At 40.2% G+C, this 20,691-nt stretch overlaps 1 protein-coding gene and 1 long non-coding RNA gene across 10 annotated transcripts in view; both read left to right on the top strand.

Moving 5' to 3' along the window:
- Positions 1 to 20,691, top strand: part of Zw (glucose-6-phosphate 1-dehydrogenase Zw) — a 63,673-nt gene that overhangs the window by 32,677 nt on the left and 10,305 nt on the right. For 7 of the 9 annotated variants that reach the window (XM_086971932.1, XM_022848393.2, XM_022848392.2 and 4 more), the window contains exon 3: positions 9,361 to 9,398. In XM_086971932.1, coding sequence (XP_086828058.1) covers positions 9,361 to 9,398 — 38 coding nt within the window. Of the gene's footprint in view, positions 1 to 427; positions 984 to 9,360; positions 9,399 to 17,659; positions 17,829 to 20,691 lie in introns of those variants that run through there. The other 2 variants (XM_022848400.2, XM_022848401.2) reach the window with 2 other exon arrangements.
- LOC147752290 (uncharacterized) lies at positions 17,836 to 19,936 on the top strand. Its single transcript, XR_015314453.1, has 2 exons — positions 17,836 to 18,829; positions 19,194 to 19,936. It is a non-coding gene; the product is annotated as an uncharacterized LOC147752290 (long non-coding RNA).

Genomic DNA, 20,691 nt, shown 5'->3' with positions numbered 1-20,691 from the left:
AGGACTTAAGGGCGTAAATGTGGCATGTAGATAATATAGTTCTTTTCATGTAAGCAAAGATAGCGGTTATGTAGCGAAATGTCTGCTCTTACAGTATTAGCGGTGTTATGTTATGGCATCCGTCTATTGATACTCGTAAACCACAGTCAAAAAATGGTTGTGGTTATTCAATTCTCTCTCTGTTTTTGGTGGTGGTCATCGATTGTGCGACCAGCCTTATCCACTTGGGCGTGTCTATAATATCTGGTGCGTCCATTTGTGCCGGCTACTGCGGTAACGTCAATCGGTAAGGGTGAAAGCGATCTGGTCGCGTTAAAGAGTTACCAAAAAATTGGGATGACAGCGGGTTTTTTTGTCGCGACCGCTCCTCTAGCAACGCCACACCAGATATGCGACCAACGACAGTAAATTACAGGCAAAGCAGAAACGTATTCGACCTTTAACTCCTGTGAAGTTGAACATGGAGAACTTCTATGCAGGTCACAACGTTGTTGTAGCGAAGGCGTCTACATTTTTTTCTAATGTGCTATCTTAATTTAAAATGTAAACATTCTGCCGAGCGAGTGGAATGTTGTTTCGATGTTTAGCCTAAAAGAAGCGGAACTTTTTTGTACGGTTATTTGTTTTCATCGGAGTTTAGCTACCCGCCTCGTTTTCGTTCTTTCTCAGCATTCATTCGTTGCTAAGCAGCTGAAAGTAAATCGCAGCAGAAGACAAAGATGAAGGACAGACATCGAAGTGCAAAGAACAGGTTGTGTTTGAGGAAAAAAGGCTTATCTCTGAATGTGCCTGACGCCAATCGCACCGCTGTGGAGCACAGCACAGCAGTGCTAGTGTAGGCAGGGAACCGTTCTTCGACAAGAATAAGTATTTGACGAAACGTGTTGGTGTCTAACTACGTTTAACAAATGAGTTCCGATAACAAAGTATCTTCGGGACGCATGCGGAACGCCTCATGCACCTTAACCCTCTTTGGCGCCTCGGTAAGGATTCCAATACATATCATTTTCGTTAATTGGCTTGCCAGAATCAGCTAATTTATTGATGCAACCTTTTGGGCGAGGAATTTGTTTCACAAAAAATACGGTAATTGTTACGATCTTTCATCGACCACTGGAGGATCTAAGTTAGTCTACCATGAAGCGCACGGCAATGTTCTGCCAGATTAAAAAGAGGCCCACTTTATCCAATCGATTAATATGTATATATAAACTTGTATAACAAAAAAGTTAACACTAAACTATTGCAAAGCGGGTCAAGTTTGAAGAGTTAAAAAATATTGGTTGATTTTTAGTGAGGCGCTCCGAGTCTGGGTAAAATGACTCACTTATTTATGCCAATCAAATCTATAGATTACTCCAAAGGTAAAGAGGCATTTTAGCTAAATTATTGGCTACAGATTTTTTGAAATTTTACTATTTTCCATAAATTATTATAACATAATTAGAGATTATTGTTATTATATAATTATAGTTTAGGATTTGAAATATGGGTACCAATAGATCCAAATTCAAATGATCGCAAAGTAAGATGATTCAGCTAAAGCGAACGACGTTTCTTTAAGGAATCGGCTACGTAGTATCAATTAGAGCATACCTGATGAACTTTCTGGTCTTTCATTTCCGACTTGGAATTTATTGATCTCACCCAGATCTGTCAGATGCCAGCGTTTTTCATCATTGATCCTACTTGGGGCGCAAATAGACGTCAACTGGAATGAAATGTTTTTTCAAAATAGTTGCTTTATAGCGTAAGTTAAATTTCCTTTTTTATGTATGACTGTAATATATTGCATTTATTTTTCTATAATTTTCTGTATATAATAGGATTGGTTGTCAGTGTTTGTTCTGAACTTTTGAACGAAGCTTCATACAAGCCGCAACATTGGCCAATCGATTTATCATATCATGGAAGTGTTTAATGTTATGCCGGATCTTAGCAAATTTCCGGAGGGGATATATTTCTGACTAATATCGGTTGGGTCAAAGTCTTTTATGGGACTATCACAGAGTATGAAAATACCTGATTTACTCGAGCGACTGTAAGATATCTATTTAGCACATATGGCCATTGTTTAACTCCATAACTCAGGTCAACTGAAGAAAATGATATTTTATGGAAAATTTATTCAAATGCATGTGTTACTGTCATTTCTGGTCGTTAAAACATGTTGCGGTCTCAGTCAAATTTGTCTTGCCTTAGAGTTTCTTGATCACCTCATAGCTTCTTTATCTCAGGCGTTTCTTGAGTTTTGGGAAGGGAAAAGGTCACACAAGATACAGAAATTGCAGTTTTTTTTGCAAAGCTGCGGTGAAAAACCCGTGACTTGTTCTTTCAAACTTCAAATCAGAACATTTTGGTAAATGTTCTGATTTGAAAAAAACCCTGACTATAGGTACCCGACAAGAATTCATAACATAAAGTCCCCCGAAGGTTGAAAAGTACCGTGAAAGCTTGGTTTTTGACCTAGGTTCATCAGTTCCGTCTGGTTTGGGCTAGCCTATGAAACGATACACAAACGATTATGCTTTTAAGCCCATGTTATATTCTATACGTTGATTGTGTCTATCGCGAAGCCGTATCTGCCTGGTCCTCAAAAACCTTGTGCAGTATTGTGAGCGTATGATGTAGTTGTTAGCAGCGAAAATAAAGCACGTCCGTTAATGCTCCATTTGCACCTTTCGAAGAAAATTAAAGCTGGACAATATTCTTATATATATATAGCAGTACGACTAGTAAGGCTATAACGGACATGACTAAGATGGATGCAAACAAATAAAAGACCTATATAACAGTTATTCAGAGAGTTGTCGAAACAGCATGCGGTCCAAATATAGACAAGTATATCGTGTTAAAATCACATAGTGTACTAATCATGATGACGCCGTACTACCCCCGAGGTAGTACCCATGCATCGGAGAGTCAACGTCGCCTTGTCCGCTAGAGCAAACATTTAACGAAGGGAGTAAATTAGTTATTAATTAACTAATTTACGCTCTTCGTGTGAAGCGGTGTTACTTTAGCCTTGGCAAGTATTGTTATTTCACTATATCGTATAGTACTGCGTAGTAGAGTCCGTTTAATTTGTAGAATGGCATTGTATGGGTCAGATTTTATAATACTCGCTTAGAATATCCAGCCTGGGGTGGCCCTGTCGTTTTATCACAGTGTCAAACAAGATAGGTAGTTTATTTAATCAAAAAAAAAGTTATTTGTCGATTTTTCGTTGAGAGATCTTAGTTGGGCTGACTGTAAATCGATCGACTTAATTGGGTCAGTGCGGAATTGACTAGCGTGTCCTGCTAATTATTCCGCAATAGGTCAGTCAACGGCCACGTTGATCGCTAGCCCACAAGATTTTGTTCATTTTGTTTTTATTCTCTTAGTCGCAATGTATTAGGTAATTCTACGGGTTGTATTATGGCAATGTGGCTTCGTGCTTAACACGTTATCGCGTTCGCAAAACGATTCATTCTGACCTGTATTGATTTAGCCAAATATAGGTACTGGTCTTCGATTATTCTGATAAATCTTGCCGTCGTGCACCTACGTAAAGTAGACGAAAATTACGTAAACACCTACAACGGAATATGGTTGAATTTTCGATATCTCATTGCAATAAAAAGCGCTATCGTTTATGTATGGGGTAAAATCTATGGTAGTATAGATTTAGTTAACCCAGAATGGCTAACTTCGGTGGACTGCCCCACGTACCCGATTTACCATTGGTCCACTCGTTTGTGGCCATTGCGTGCTGTAGGAAGTTATTCTATCAGCTATTGGGTGAGACCCTTAATGCGGATTACACGGAAAGGTTTTATGAGAATGCTTTTCTACTTTATATTGATTACTAATATTATATTTCACGACCATCTACTCTTATCGCAAGGGGCATTGAATAGACGCTATATAGAAAGGTTACCGTCGTATGTGACGGCACCAAGAACAGCTCCAGCAGTATTATTCAGAAACAATAGCGGGATAAAAGGCGGGCTCAGAGTTTAAAGCACTTCATCGACGCCGGCTTGATGTAAATCGAAGCGGATTGTTTATCGGCTATTGCTTTCTGCTGATTTTACTGATTAGCTGACACGACATTGGCCATTTCGCTCAAATCTTTTCGTCATTATAAATCGGGTAGGTGGGAAATTCGGCGGCTGTACCACAAGGGTAAAAAATATACCGACAGTTATCTATTATCAGGGCCAATTTTGCTCCTCTTGTGTAGACGAGTGAGTTTGCGAGCATCAGCCCAACGTATGTGGGGGGATCAACGACAAAGCATTAGTCGTCAGTTAGAGAAATGATACACTAATATATCACAGTATTATCAAGGTGCGCGAAATGGTCAGGCGATACAGGTGTCGTGGTTTCTTTTAGCGCCTTGCTAGCAGCAGGCTAACGGGTAAAATGTAATGGTACATTTAAGCAACGAGAAAATAGTGTGCCATTTTTATGTTATTGTAGGCTACGTTTAGTCATACTGTCTATGATAAGCCGAAAAGCCTCGTAGAAATACACGAGTTCGCTGAACGTGCATTTAGCTTGTCGGCGTGAAAGCCGGTTAGCTCAAACCGGGTCACAACGGAGGTTCAGTAATAAACAAGTTTCAGCTTAGATAAATTTCTGATTCTTCGAAAATTCAAGGTAATCGCAGTGCCACAAGGGAACAGCACAATGATGACGCTAGTCAAATTTTAAGACGGAAATCACGTTATCGGATAAAGCGGGAGTCTAACGTTAGTTTTCAACGTGTTAGAGGCCTCGCATGGTGATTTATGATACCAGCTATACAATTACTCGAGGCTACACTCACCTTGAGGTTATTTTCAACCCCTTTATTGAAAACGAGTAATTATTCTGGAAGACTGTGGGCGATGAATGCAGCCTACGCTGCACGCATTCAACATGAGTCGACTGATTAGGCAAAAGAGCCTCTGAACTTAATGGATATATGTGAAACATAGACACATCATAGATGTTCAATGATTCGTAAAAAGTACAACAAGGATGTGTGACCGTAACCTCTTGGTCTCATTACTATATTTTCAATGCAGCTGTTGTCGATTGCGCACTGAAGTGTGAGATAGTAGAAAACTAATTTGGTTCTGGTCGCATGTGGTTGTTCAGGACGAAGTCTTAGTAGTATCGTTTCTTGGCATATACGACACTGTTTAGAATTGCTTCTTCTGTTTCTGCCGTCTTTGTTTTTATAGAAAAACAAACAAGTTCCTTTCCGCGCTTCGATGATCAAGTTGTCATGTTAAAGATGATCAATGGTAACACAGGTGACACGAACAATTAGTTACCTGCGCCGGTCTTGCATCTACTTCTATCTCGTACGTATTGAGCAGTACCGCGTCGAATTCAAACAAACTGATTGGCTCACTGAATACGTCCATATTCCAGTTGAATGCTACCATTGTGTTGTCAAATATGGAAACATCTGCGTACAGCGCATCGTATGTGTACATGGTGCTTGAAAATATATGAACACCATAAAATGTTCATCTATGGGTATAATAGTGTTTGAATTACAATCCAAAGTTATTTTCATCATTATTACTCTGTTCAACAAGCCGATCTTTTATGTGTTCCACGTCACGATGCTGCCGTCGCCGTGTACAATGTTTCTATTAGGTCTTCGTATATGAAGTTTCATGAGACGCTTGAAGTATTCTGATTCAGCGGTGAAATTTTACCACTGTTCGATGCGAATTTACAACGTTAAGGTGGAACAGTAGAGCTACTTCACTTACCATTGGCTGACCGACCATGATCATCGACTGGTAGTTAACCACCGCGAGTTCAAGATCCTACATGTCGCATCAGAGCTGGATACGGAATAATGCGGCCATCAATAAATAATCAAACTGAACGAGGAAGTTTGTAGATGTCACCGTTGACGGCGTCACCGCTGTGAACCATTGTGCAGTATTTCGGTTCTTTCGTCAGCAGAAAAGAACACACTCAGTTTATCCATCTATCTTGCTTATTCGGCCAAAAAAGCAAACAGGACAAACCGAAGCAGTACACGTGCGCAAGGCCGAACGTCGGTGGCTGTGGCCAACAAACGTATGTACACAATCGGAATTGGAGAAACTCTATGTAGGTGCACAAAGCGAAGTGCAACAAAAGGCGATAACGCTTTCAATTTAATTATTTTAAAACTAGACGAGGATGTGTAAGAAGGCCGTGGGTTATTTCTTGCCCAGTCTAATGACGCTCTCTCTGCTTCTTTGTTTTGACTACAGTATAGTGCTCAGGTATCCTGATGCATCATTAACTTCGTCCTCTTAGCACTACACCGTCTGATATTCGCGCGGTGCGCGACTCGAGTGAGCAGCATAATTAGCTAAGCAGATTGACACTCGCCTGACCCCCAGTGGACTGTGCCCCTATAACAGCTACGTAGTAACCTGTGTTGCCTGATGCTGGACACTGTTACAGTGTGTACTTAGCACATGCTAAATCTTTACATCAGTAATGCCAAACTAGGTGATTCAGCATTTTTTACTTTGCGTAGAGCATTGTCCTTAGCATATCAGGCGAAGCCCCGATTCCCTAAGTCCTTAGTTGTAGTTGACGCTGTCGACAAGTGCCAATAAACGCTTCATTAATATGGGAACATTAGCGGCTACTTACGTCCTCTACTAATAACTTCAGACATGACGGCATCAGCAGATTATAGTCATCATTGCGACAATCGGGTTTGCACCTGCCCGCACGAGAAGACTGAGACAGAAGAAAGGAAAAACATAGCAGTACCAGCAGCAAATACGATTTGATGCATCATCTTTTTGCCGTCCTCTATGGTGACGACGGAAAATGTACGACAAAGGTCGCATGATTTTCGCCGTTAGATTAATTGAAAGCGAACGTCGGGCCGATTCGATGCTAGACGCCTGATAATGCGACCACTGTTGATCCGTGCCATTGCCACTGTTAGGCCGTCAATGAAGCGGGGAAAATGATGAACTTCTTTCAGCTTTGTCAATAAATCTTACTTTTTGCCTCCTTCCCGTGTGTTGCATTGCATTGCCTTGCCTGGATTGGCCTGGCGTCACCTTGAACTTCCTCCCGATCCTTTTCATCGTATAACAGTTCTTACAACAACGGCACACGTGAGCAGCCGAGCGTACTTGGCAGGCCAATTGGACAAATGAGCGAACCAATGACGGCGGATGCCGGTTGAAGCTTCTTATTTTTTTTATAGATCTCACACCATATCGACATGCAGCTACAACAGTAGTTGTGCAGAAATCCACATGTCTTTTTGCTACCGGTGGTCCATGCTACAAACATTATTGTTACCACTAGAAATGTCTCAACGCATATCGGATATGTGTGATGCGACTTACGTGGCAATACAGTTCAACACGCGTCGGGTGGCTTGGCTGTGTGCGATGTCATCGATGCCCTCCTCTCAATTCTGTCGTCTGTTTTGGTGCCCCTTCGTGCTCTTTGTCGAGCGAGGCGAAACGAAAGCAAACGGCATGGGAAGAGCAGAAGAAGAGCGCTGCTGAAGTGGCAAATGAAAAGAACGTAGCACTTTATCATTTGATGACGATGACGACAAATGTGAGTCGAAGGCCGTATGATCTTCATCGTTGAAGTAATTGAAACAACGTTGGTTCGAGCCGATACTAGACCTCCGGTAATGTAGCTACTAGCAATCTTTTGCGTTGTCGCTAAATTGCTGGACAACGATTTACAAAAAATGGCTGCAGGTAATCAACGATTTCGTTACGCTGCTGTGTGTACGGATGCACATTTACCATCATCACTCATAAAACTGTGCCGGCAACGTAGCAATTTACATTCAAAGTCCTATTAAAGTTTAGGGTTCTGTTTGGACCCTGTTCTACTCGGTAATATTTTGTTCTTTTCGTTTGTGTTCTATGCTTTCCATCTTGAATATAGTGCATTTCGAAAGAAAATAACTACTAATATCGATGAATAGTTAAATTTTTATCTCATCCGTAAGCTGATCGACGTGACCATGAAGAAAGTCTGAAGATTCATTGATAGCAATGTTTCGATGTTTAACGAGCGTGTCTCTATTAGGGGTATATGTGTAAGCAATAACTTATATAGTGTAGAGGCTCACTTATTTCTGTCAATCTACCAGGTCTACATGTTTAGCCTCCGTAACGAAGTATGTGAAACCGGAATTGGATTACTAATTATAATCCAAAATGCTCATATATGATTCGAATAGTTGCTTGGGGTAAACGGTTCAACATGAACCGCTTCGATAAATGAAGAACTTCCCCATTAGACTATGGGGTATCATTGATTGTATGTCTATCCTACTTAGAGCTTTGCTTTTATTAGGTTATGCATTTGGTTCAATAACCAAGATGACGACGCCACGGCTCCAGTATATTCATGTCTACTATCGGTGAAAGCGCATGCGCATGAACGAGTAGGTGGCTGCTTATGGAACGAAAACCCGACATGTTTCTGACAGGGACGATGCCTGCACTAGAATAAGGACCTTTAAGCGGCCTATTTCACTTGGGTCTGTTTAATGAACATAAGGCACACCGTAGCGTAGCGACATTGAACAACAGTTCATGACAAAGCCAATAAATCATCGACAATTGCGATGTATTTCTTAGCTTAGTGCATGCAAAGGCTTTCCGTGATGATGCTAGTACCTGAACAAGGTGCGACCGTAGACGTTTCGAACGGAATGCAGTAACTGTACTAACTTAAGAAGACAACTTACTCGTGTGTTTTGTTCGATGATTAGTTCTCAGAGGTATCTGACGATGAGGGATTTCACTCTGATTTTGGTTGGCAAGCAAGCTTTATCGCCCGAAAGCAAATTGATTGCTAATCGTGCCATTATAATTTAATTTAGTTCTATATAGTAGTCTTATTTTTCTGAATATAGATTTATGTGGGCTTGTTCTTTGATGTGTCGCACAACTTTCCATGTTCATCACCAGGTTTTACGATGTACTACTTTTTACAGCTGTATAGTATTTGCCTTATTAACACACTCGGGACACTACTATACGGTTTTATTTAAATAGGTACATTATTAAAGTATAGGCATTATCTACTTTAAACTGCTGATAGGTTTCCTGACAGTGATCGTATCGCCGGTGGGCACTGTAATACCAACGTCTGAGACAGCCGTATAACTTCCGACGAGTATAGTAAACAAACCAAATAATTAAACACTCTTTATGGGCTGTATAAAAAATCCAATTATTATTTTATGAATGAACGGAAGTTTCCAATTTCCAATATCTTCATTAGCGCTATTCGATTTTAGTTAGATCTTGTGAAGCTTTATATTTGATTGGGAATGACTAACCGGGCTGATATTTCGTGTCTCAATTACAGGGTGACCTCGCGAAGAAAAAAATCTATCCAACTTTATGGTGAGTATCTGATGTACATTACCGGTAAATCGTATTCAATTGTATGGATCGCTCTATTCTGAGCTGTATGTGCACAGTGCTGATTGAGTTGGTTATATATATATATATGTATATAATATATATATGTAAAGGATGTATGCCGAGAATGCTAGCTAAAGAGGTCACTGACGACACAATTACAGTTCTTAGTGAAATTTTCCGCGCGAAACAAGTCGGTCTTATTTCGCTGGAGAAAATGGTCACTTTACCAATGTTGCGAACTCCGACAGGATGATATAAAACAAGGACTGAATCAGAATTCGTTTCTTCATTTATCGCTTGAGTCTCTTCCAAGTTGACACATTAATAACTGGTTCAGGTGATATTTAATCGTCGTTCGTGTATCTAATTGCAGAATTCGTGGCTTAAGGGGGCGATTATGTTCCAGGTTTGTCTCACAGGTAGTGTTGTGATGTGTTACTTGGGGTTTCTTCTCTGTCAAGTATGGGGCTTTTTCTAAAAAAAAAAATAATAATAAAAAAAAAAACAATTTATGGGCTTAATTTCTGCCTGCGCGTCATTCCAAACAGAATTACGTACGTCTACGTATCTAGTCAAGGTCATGTGCGCCATTCCGTTGGCGCGTGCCTGTACTTCAACGTATGGCCGTGTATGTGTGTGTGTGTGTCACACTTAACAAATATCATACCTGGGGCCATAGCTCGTGGTGAGCGCCGATGCTATCAGTTACCGACCACTTCTGCCGCTGCTGCTGCTGCCGGTGCTTTTACGGCCGGACAGCGTGTAGTCTGAGTAGTCATGTTGTTCCCGTTCGTTGATGTTGTCTGTCATCAAGGCCTGCTCTGGCCTCAGTCGAACGGAACTGAACTGTACGCCGTCAAGGTGTCACTAACGGCATGGTATTGCGATGTCGCTGCGTAATATGGGATAATGTCTTGATAATTTCAATGTCAAGTAACCTCTTGTCATCGCTGTCGATTACGGCGCTGCTACAAGCATTACTGCCAACAGCAACGGCCGCCATCATCCCGGTGATGTCGATCGCGATCTCCTGCCAATAGATCTTCGCCAATGTAAAGACGTAATCGTTGTTGGAGCCTGCAGATTTATTATTATTATAGCATTGCGTTACGATAGAGACAGTCAGGGGGAGATGCTGCTGTTCAGCCGCAGTCACAGACGTGGTCGTTGTCACGCCTAATGGTGGTAACGGAAGTTTCGGGAATATGGCTTGGACAGAGTGCGGTAAGCAGGACTATTATATAATTATTATTGAGAAAGAGCTGCAGTCATGGTAGCGTGTCAAGCGGTGTGTTTAAAGATATCTTAGTTGGCGTGGTAACGAGGTGGATTGAATGGAGGTCACCATCTAGACCCTTCCCCGCCACTCTGTCCTGCTCACTTGACGTTTCTTGCAGATGGTTCTTGCAGACGATGATTCAATTGTAGCGCTCACAACAGCGGAATCGTCTGAATGATTGATTCATAGTGTTATTAGCTCTGGCTTTGGCTCGAGTATCCGATGTTAGTTGTGGCAGTGGGCTCCTGGTCACCGATGGTTCTGTGCCTTTCGTCCACTTAGGGCCCATTACGCTGGAATCTGTCATAAGTGTTCGGTGGAAAATGGGCTTCACCGTTATTTCTAAGCTCTCCTATGACGACAATGATAACAGCTTATGGCGATGAAAGCGTGGATCGTTTGTATATTGTAGTCTGTTGGTTAGCCAGAACGAATGTGACGCAAACTGAAAATGATAAAAACTTGTCAAGACATGGAAAGCATGGCCGAGAAAGCCGAGAATTAGGTTACATTTTAACGCTCTTCTGTTGAAGTTTGTAAAAAATTAACGTATAAAAAAATCAACATAGTATAAGTTTGCTGACATGATAAGGTATAGATAGAAAAACTACATGCGTATATTTATCAATTTAACATACTTTGACTCGTAAATAGTTGCTGATCGTTGTTTAACTGATTGACTTACTTATCGCTTCATTCAACCTTTCGTATCTACTAAACATTTAAATAGAGGCGTTCATTCGAAGTTGCCGTAAGGATTGTTTCGCGCAATTTACGCACGGTCATCTATACATGGAAATTTATTATAATCATTATTACGAAGATATCCGGGTGTAGCATTGCGTCGTCTTGTCGAGCGGGTCTAGGCTAAAATGTTTTAGCGAAATATAATGGCATTGTTTTAGAATTTCCGGTCACTGCGGAGATATCGTAATTCTCTTTGTCAGATTCGCGCTGCAGCTGAAACAGCATTAACAGTGAGAGAAGGTTACATTGAGCGAAAAATAGCCAAGTTTATAACGCTATATATATATATACACATAAATCAGATCATGCTTTTTTAGAGTTTGTGGGGACAGTATCAGCAATCGCTGTTTTGTAGTCCTTGTTGGAATCCGTACCGATTATCTGGGTGTACTCAAAATCCTCGGTGTTGTAAGACTGATTTCACAAAGTGAAAATGAGTGACTCAGATGGTCTAAGTAAAAGACTAGCGAGCCGGCACCGGTATTAGTAGACAACGAAAAGATTCCCGACAAGATACCCAAAGCGTGTCTATGGCACACATCGCATTGTTCCCATTGTCGTTGCCGCCGCCGCCGATTACTTCAGTGACGGCGGCCCTCACAATGCTTCGAAATCACACAAAGAGCTAAAACAATAACTATGTCGAACAAAATGTTTGATTTTATCGATTAACTCAATGTCACCTTGAATTTGACAGCCGTTTGAGCGAGACTATGAAAGAGAGTGACAGAGAAATCCGAACCGACTGAAACGAAAACAAGGAAATCATCTTATTTCAAAAATGTTTCTATTTGATAATAATAAAACACTTTGTTGCGAAGCCTTGCACACCTGCACATAATTGCACAGTCACTGTAAAGCCCTTGCGAGAACAAATAAAGGTACATATTTAGCGATTTCCTTCTATTTATCATTTTTATTTATATTCATATGAGGTTAGGTGTTAAAAATAACTCGATTCCAAGTTTTTGCTATAGTTTCAAATAGGCTCGAACTGCGATGATGAAAATGTTTGTAAACGTAAAAGTGGACGAAATCTAAAGATAATTCATAGTAAATGGAACCAATAAAAAAGTTTATGAGAATCGCAAGCCAGACAGAAAAAAAAGGGACGTCAGGTGCGAGCGATAGAAATTTTTGATGATTTTATGAGGTTTTTTTTATGATAAGTTCCTCAACAACTGATTGTCTCGGTCCCTTAATGTTTCATTCGCAGTTAACGTTTTTCAGTTACAAAGATGCTATGCATCGAAAACAGCTTCACGAACTGGTGCAACAGGACAAACACAAGTGAAGAAGAATACAAGTGAAAAAGCAAATGGTCAATAGTTTATTACGGTTATGTTGATAGTGATTCTAGTGTAAAAAATGGCTAATTTTCGGATGACTGTGATAACTTGACTCAAAGAGCGCTACGTATACGGGAAAAGGGGGTAGATTAAACAATAGCCTCAAATAAATCCTTAAAACACACTCACTAAGTAGTAGATCAAGGAAAACTGAGTGGAGATGCCAGGAAAAGTTGAAAAGAAATATTCTTGAATTTCGTGTTTGTTTACAAATACCACGAGACTAATCTCATTAGTTATAGGTAAAGAGAGTACGAAGGATCTGTCGTGAAATGTTGATCAACAATAGCAGACGATTACTGTGTGTTGATATAGGTAACCACAATGAAAAACTGCGCGGAAGTACTTCAAACGGTTTGCAATTTGGGTTGTTAAACAAAAACCGGTTTCATTCGTTTAGCTACGTTAAAATCAATATGATACTATCCCCAAGTATTGTATCTAGCTCCAAAATACGATGGTATAGGAAATAGCTTTCGGTGGGCGTAGAGCATTTTACATTTTTTTTTTTCCATTCTATTAGCAGATCCAACTCCGGAGTATCTAACGTAATTTTTTTCCTTTATTTACTCGACGTTATGTTGAACGTTCTATTAAGTCTACAGTAAATTAAATGCAAGTACTTCGAATTACGCGAATACCTTCGGCTTTATAAATTTACAAAAAAATTTGTCGTCATATTAAGCTCATGTGTGTTCAAGCTACCTTCACAGAAACGGTACAAGGAAATACTTTCAGAGTGAGCCCAGTAACAATCTTTCTCGTTTCGAAATTATTGTAGCTGCTGAGTCAAGCCTTTATCAAGCAAATTAAATGTGGTATCATTTCGAAACTACAATTAAATGGACCAAATTTGAGCCCGGTTTTTTCAACGAGTTGTTGTACCCGTCTTGAAGGGACTGCGTCACTGATTTTTCTCTCAGTGATTATCTCTTACGATTCATCTGTAGAAGAGCAATGTATGTACAGCGAAGACATGTGAACGGCCGATAAAAGGGATACACCGCAAAGGTTCTAGCGTAGCGATTACCAGCGGCAATTTATACTGGGAAATTAAGAAAATTTATCCGCTTTTCAACTCTCCTTCGGACCCCCCCCCCCCCGCCCTTTTTCGACCGCTGCTTCTACGCCGGACGCCAACTATCGCTTTGACGGGAGGCACGTGAATCGAAAGAAGACGATAATATTAAGAATGCGAATTGTTGCACTGTAGATTTATATGTGACGACAAAGGCTCGTTTACCGCGACTAACAATCACTGGGAAAATCGTATTTCGACAATAAGAGATCGATTTGCAACTATATGCTAAGTTTACTAAGGTAATGAGAGTAGTATCAAGCCGATGAATTTATCGAGAATTCCCTAATGCAATGATCGGGGTCTGCGTTAAGAGATATGCAAAAGATGCTTTAATTCACACAATATGGATGGGTTTTTGGTGTCCCTGTATCGGAACGACGGCGCCCTAACGAGAAGGCCAATAATTATGCCTCTTCTGGTTGATCTTCTACAACTAATTTGTATATTATTATTGTACACGGTTTATCGCTGTTCATGTCAACGGGATCAGGTTCATAGCGCATAGCGGCATGCATCTCTATATGAGACCAGCAGTTTGCTTGTGTTTACGAGATCAAACACTTGCGAGACAAGGGAATCGACTTCCTTCGCAAGGCATTATCGCTTTATTTTGTTGACGTGTTTATATTGATTGCATTCATTCGCGGGCGTCTTGTCTGAACCTCAGGGGGTCCCCGGTTTATAGTAGCCGTACATTTACACAACAGCAAGAACATTAAATTATATATATATATATATCATACCTATAAACCTCTACGAAATCGTCAGAATAACTCAAAACCATTGATTGTGCCAGTAGATGAACACCTCACTTCCGAGCGATTATAGTCCCATCGAATTCTCCGTGATCCGCATTTACATCATTACATTGGTCGGCAATGTATGGCATATTGCTGTTATTGGGGCACGTGATTGCATAGTGACTATGGGTGGGGTTCTCATATATATTACGCAACGATCAATTATTTTTATTAGTGATAAAAGTAAAAATAACTGTAATGACAAATAATCAACAACAGTGGCGATGGACAACCTAGACATTCTCAATGAATCCACACTTTGCCATTTGGCTATCTGGAATGGCATCATACAGCCGCCCATAGACGGTCCTGGTTTTTCGCGCCCGTTTGCAAAACGCTTCATTAGCGTCGCGTTTTCGTACGCATAACCACTGTGGTTATTGTCATTACTAATGAAATGATTGCTTTACAATAAGGATCCTAGCGGGAACAATTTATTCCGGAACCTAATAGACAACTTAGCAAATCAGCGGATAGTAACGGCGATATTGCAACCTTCGCCAGCGGCGATAATTTTGCTCTTTCTTAAGTTCCGATGGACCTTATGTACGTCGTCCCGTAATGCGTTTGTGCTATCTCGAATGTTGGCTGAAATATTATGGTACGGGGATGCCAGCGAACGGACAGCTCGAGCGCCCGGAGTGGTTCATTATCGTCGAAAGATAAGCACTAAACAAACGGATTTTACGTAAAAAATTAATTATCTTTTTTGATGACTTTCTTCATTGATTTGGTTTGTCTTTCTGCGAAAATAGATTTTTGGTAGTCATTTAAATAATCGCGATTTCAGCTGTCATCATCAATCGTTATGCACCAGCAAACTATCAATTATCTTGCCGTCCCGCTTCTTGACAGGATTTTTCCAACCCGTACGTTTCATTTTTTTTTATCACTGTCTTCCAACTCATCAGCCTAGCGACAATGCTGGCCAATTTAGAAATGAAAAAGCATCAAACATAATTGCTACAGTCGATATTTGGTTTCTTAAATCTTTTTTTATCGTTTTAGGAAATATTACGACGTTTTTATTTCGAACTCACGTTGGCTACGTTAGTACGGGCTCATTATGCATTACTAAACGAATAACGCAGACATCTACGTATGTATGTTTATCCAAATTTCTTTGCACCAGCAACGGCCACAAAGGAAAATTTTGCTTTTGTTTGTTTGAAATGAAAACAAGGAGTATAGCCAAATCCGTTATCTAACAATTAGGAATAACTATACCGTTTTTCGCGTTTTCGTCGTGCAACATACATTGTATGCAAGATGGGTGTATGTACATAGATTCTTTTCATGTCTGTGTACTTTTGCCTATGGATCATCATGCAATTACACTAAAACGTGTGATAACGGCAACATTTCTATTTATCTTTTTCGTGTCGCTGTATGTAAATGTTATTGCCGTTATTCTTGCGGGGCGATATTAACTGTTGTTATAATTAGCGATCCACAATTTTCTACCCCCTGTACACCACACGTAACGGCTGAAATCGTCGAACTGGTCTGAATAGCGATAGGTTATTATCTTATGATTTTCGTTTTGATCATTATCTATTAAACTGTGTATAGTAGGATCTAACACAGCAGAGTTTGTTCGTCGGTGGTGAAATGATGATGTCAAGCAAAAAGCATCCTCGACCTCCTGTAGAAAGAATACGCAGGTAGACAATCGCGTTTCTGTTATCGTTACTATTACTATCAGCGCAACCACAAACAGTAGGGTGGGCAGTATAATAGCTTATAGTCTTTTGAATCACGCGTGTTCCGTGTAGCTAGCATCGTTCTTGGCACTATAGACAAAAGATCGAGCCTTAAAATTTACTCATCAAAAGTATGAAGTAGGCATCCGATTCCGTACATCTTCTGTCCTTAAGCCGTTTCAACCTCTGCTCTAAATTCATTCAAGCCATGCCCACTAGCTGTGGCATAGTTGCTTCGACCTGGCCTGTCTTTAAAACTCGTTGACGTTGGTAACAAAAGACCATTGGTAGCGATAAATGGGTGGTGATGATTAAGTTCCCGTATTTTGATCCCATGATTCCGTTCGCCCATAGTCGCGTTTCTTCAGTGTTTCGCTGAACCATTGTTATACAAAAGATTCGCGATTGTTGCCACAGTTGATATGCGCTGAAGAAACCCGTATCTTACGGCTTTACTGTCTCCAACGGCAAGATACTGAATCGGCAGTGATTTCAGAAACGTGAATAAGTGTAGCAAGACATTGGTTTTAAGCATGTCGATGAGTCAAAGCACATCACTACCTGTATTCTATGGAATAAAAATCCACGTTGCTCATTAACAACAACGTCGTAGAAACGCCGATAGTCGAGACTAGCTAAACTTCTATCCAAGAGAATCTAATATAATATAATAATAATATAATAATATAATAATGTCGGATGCTTATACTTTAAATGTTGTTAAATAGTGATCGATTCAGCTTATTCAGGCATCATTAGAACCTTGTTCGTACTTACTTCGAACCCGATTAAAACTAACGCCATATGATTTTTCGTCGTGCCCATCTTCATGGCTCCAGTCATACAGCTGAGCATGTTTGAAAAACAAAATCTAACTACACATAGTGGAATCGTTATCACTTTTCGACAATTCAAAAATTACTCTCGTTTTTTTTGTTTTTTTTTTTTTGTAGACTTTCGACCAGTCTTAGTCGCGATTGCTACACAATTTTCAGCTTCTGTATACCGTGTACGGTACATTAGTCGTCAAATTGTTGGTCGAACTAGGACACTTGGCTACCGCTAGTCATAGTTACAATAGCTGGTCATCTAAATGCATGTTTTAGCATTTATTAAGGAAGACCTTCAAAGTCTTGATAAGGGACCAATTGCCTCTAACGAAAAGTAACTAAGTACTTCATACGAATTTCATAATATCGAATCGGCCGATCATGAATCAGGATAAAACTGCCAGTAGCCTGATTAGAAATCGATTTTATATCCGAGTTCTTGTAAAAACAGGTGATAAAGGCACTTGTTCGAGTGGAAAGTTAGTAAGCTGGGATCGTCGTTTAAGCGATGCGATGGATGCCTTCTGCAACTATCCAGACATAACCAGACTGTTATTAAGTAGTAACAGCTGTTTGTCTGATAAATCAGGAGCACAAACGGAGAGAGCAAAACGACAAACGTATGTTGATCATCAGCTACAGAACAGCTGCTTGAATTGTTTAACATCCATCATAGGAGCAAGTGTAATAATAATCTTAACCATAATAGTTGAATAAAACAGCCACGAATTTTTTCTGTTTTTTTATGATTGATCATTGTGAGATGTAACGAAGTGGGTAGAATGAACTGAAGCATAATCTTCGTTTCGTCCGATCTTTGGGGTACGATCATTCTTCCACTTGTATATAAAAGCAAGATCTAATCCATATACTAAGAAGCTAATCTAAAACTTGAAAGCTAAGATACGTACACACTGACGTATTGTTTCGGTTGCTTGGTTCTTCGCAACATAGTCAGTGTTACGGTATCGTATGGATAGAAACAATGTTTGCGAACGGCTAATATGCAAACAACTGATATTGTCTGTCTGAGTTTTTCTTAAATTACTTTGTCATTGATCGATGTTATAATATAACGGGGAACCCCTGTCCTATCGTTGTTGTTGTTGTACCGGGCTCCGGAAACTAAAAAGGCAGTCACAGTTGTTACTTTGCCTGATCTTTAGAAAGCTGACACGTCAACTTTTTCTACAGCAATGAAAGCTAGAATATACATAAGATATCTATCCATGGGCCTGTATTTAACGAACATTTCCGACTCTTTAGCGCAGAGGCAAAACTAGGTGTTTGTCTGTACTTATTGCGTCTATTGTGAAGTTGTTGTTGGAGTAGAAAAAAAAATCCAATGAGCCAAGCTACAAACAAATACCGTTGTTTATATGTTGTTACTGCGGATGTATGAGTGTTGTATGTGATTGTATGTGGTCTTATAGTTAGAATGTAAAACATGTACTAGTTAATTGCTTACGTACCTATGTTTTTAGCCGATTTCTCGCGTTTATTAGAGTCTCAGACTAGGGCAATTTTTACTATAGACCTCTTCTTATTTCATGCACGAATTACGCAGCCAGGCCATCTACTGATTAGATACATCAAGTCTGATCCTGATTTTTTACTATCGGTTAGTATCGCTCGGTTTTTATATAGATGTGGAGGTTCGTTCCATTTCAACTTGCGTTTTATAGACATCTGTGCCGGTCGTTGTTCGCATAACATTAACTAATATCACATCAACTGCATAGTATCTCACTTGGAAAAAAACGTGTCACCCAAAAAGGCCATCTGGTTGTGTTGATCGTCCATATTGATTGTTAAAAATGATAAGCTAATTGAAATTTCTGCATGTCTGATAAGGAGTAGGATGGCAATATACATTCAAAGATAAGATTTATCTCACTTTTTCGTCCATGATCACACTTGCGCCTTTAACGTCATTCAAAATTCTAGGCTTCTCGAGTCTTGTCGAATTTCTCGTTCTCGAACAGGCGCCGAGCATTGAACAGCAGCAGCAGCAGCGGCGGCGGCGGCGGCGGCAAATTTCGAACAAAAGTAGACCAAGGTCCAGCGGGAGTCCATTGACGGCAGCCGCGCTGCGTAGGAGCACACAACTTGCCTGCCGTTGTTGGTTCAGACCGTCTCAGATTAGATACTCGATATTATGGAACGTGTGACAGCGGCAGGCCGTAGCGAATTTGTCAAATTGCAGTGGTTTGTGTTGTACGGGGCACCGATCTCAGCATTCCGAGACGAAAAGTTCCAATGCGTTACAGACAACACAGGAATCCGAAAGATGATGCCAATAAGTTATCGAAGTACAATAATAATTACATAATACGACCTCATAAAAATAGTAGGTCGCGCTAAAATTTTTCTGTTTTTATTTGATTTGAGGTTTGTTTGGGGTGGCATTACGCTTATACGTCAGCAGCAACAACAACGGTCATAGTATCTGTATTAGTGTCGGGATGTTAGATATCTAGCCATAGTATATCGACAGGTAGAAACTTACCTAGCCCTGCGTTCTCTGAGAGATCGTATTCGGCGTATTTTAATATCTTAATAGCAAACAATAGGGAGTGGAGCTGATTTCACAGAAGCGTGAGTAATAAACTTTAGAACAATGCACCCAGGTACGTTAAAGCTTTTGACCAATTTTTAATTGCAAGTATATTTTTGATGGAAACATGTTTCTTTGTAACATCATTACAAAAAAAAAGAAAGAAAGAAACGTACGCTGGCGTACCGTCTTATGTATAGGCCACTTTTATTTAGTTTCTCATGTTGTGTAGTACGTGCCGATGATGGGCTCGACCCAAGTGCCCCCAGCTTCTTCAATATGTATATGCATAATAGACAGTTATTAATATCTTATTAACTTGTGGACACACAACACAGCGTTAGTTCCCCGATATTGTGTTAGTTATAGTTTGTATAGTGACGATCAGCCCGCAAGTCATTACCATATGGCTTGTTGGTACTTTTATTAGTCTTCTGCTAGCCACTTCAGTGCCACAAAGGACTCTATCGACTATGAGTGATCAGGGCAGCTCTTGATTTGATTGCCAATAAGCGCCATTCTGATGAAGATACACACACACACACGGTCATTCATCATATCCGATCATTCGGAGATAGGAGCCTCTGCCATTGCTGTTCATGCCTTCCTTCTGAAGCAAATAGTGTTCATTGGTATAATCATTATAATTATTTATGACACAAAACAACGTAAGATCAATAATTATGACAAGGTCTGATGCCTAAAAAAACCCGGACGAAGATTTTGGCGGGATAGAGGAACAAGAATTGGGTGAGGCAATAGATAATGAAAACCACAAGAAGACTAATTAGCTTTAAAGGTTTTCACCAAACTGTGATCGTTGGAACGTTATAAAGATACGTATACACATGTGAGATACGGAGAACGATACATTTAGTTCGTTAGGGGTAATTCCGGTGCCAAGCCAGGACGAGTGCATCGTAAGG

This window comes from Varroa jacobsoni, unplaced genomic scaffold (assembly GCF_002532875.2).
Source record: "Varroa jacobsoni isolate VJ856 unplaced genomic scaffold, vjacob_1.0 scaffold_1349, whole genome shotgun sequence".
Lineage (NCBI taxonomy): Eukaryota > Metazoa > Arthropoda > Arachnida > Mesostigmata > Varroidae > Varroa > Varroa jacobsoni.
This window is presented reverse-complemented; position numbering and strand designations above follow the sequence as displayed.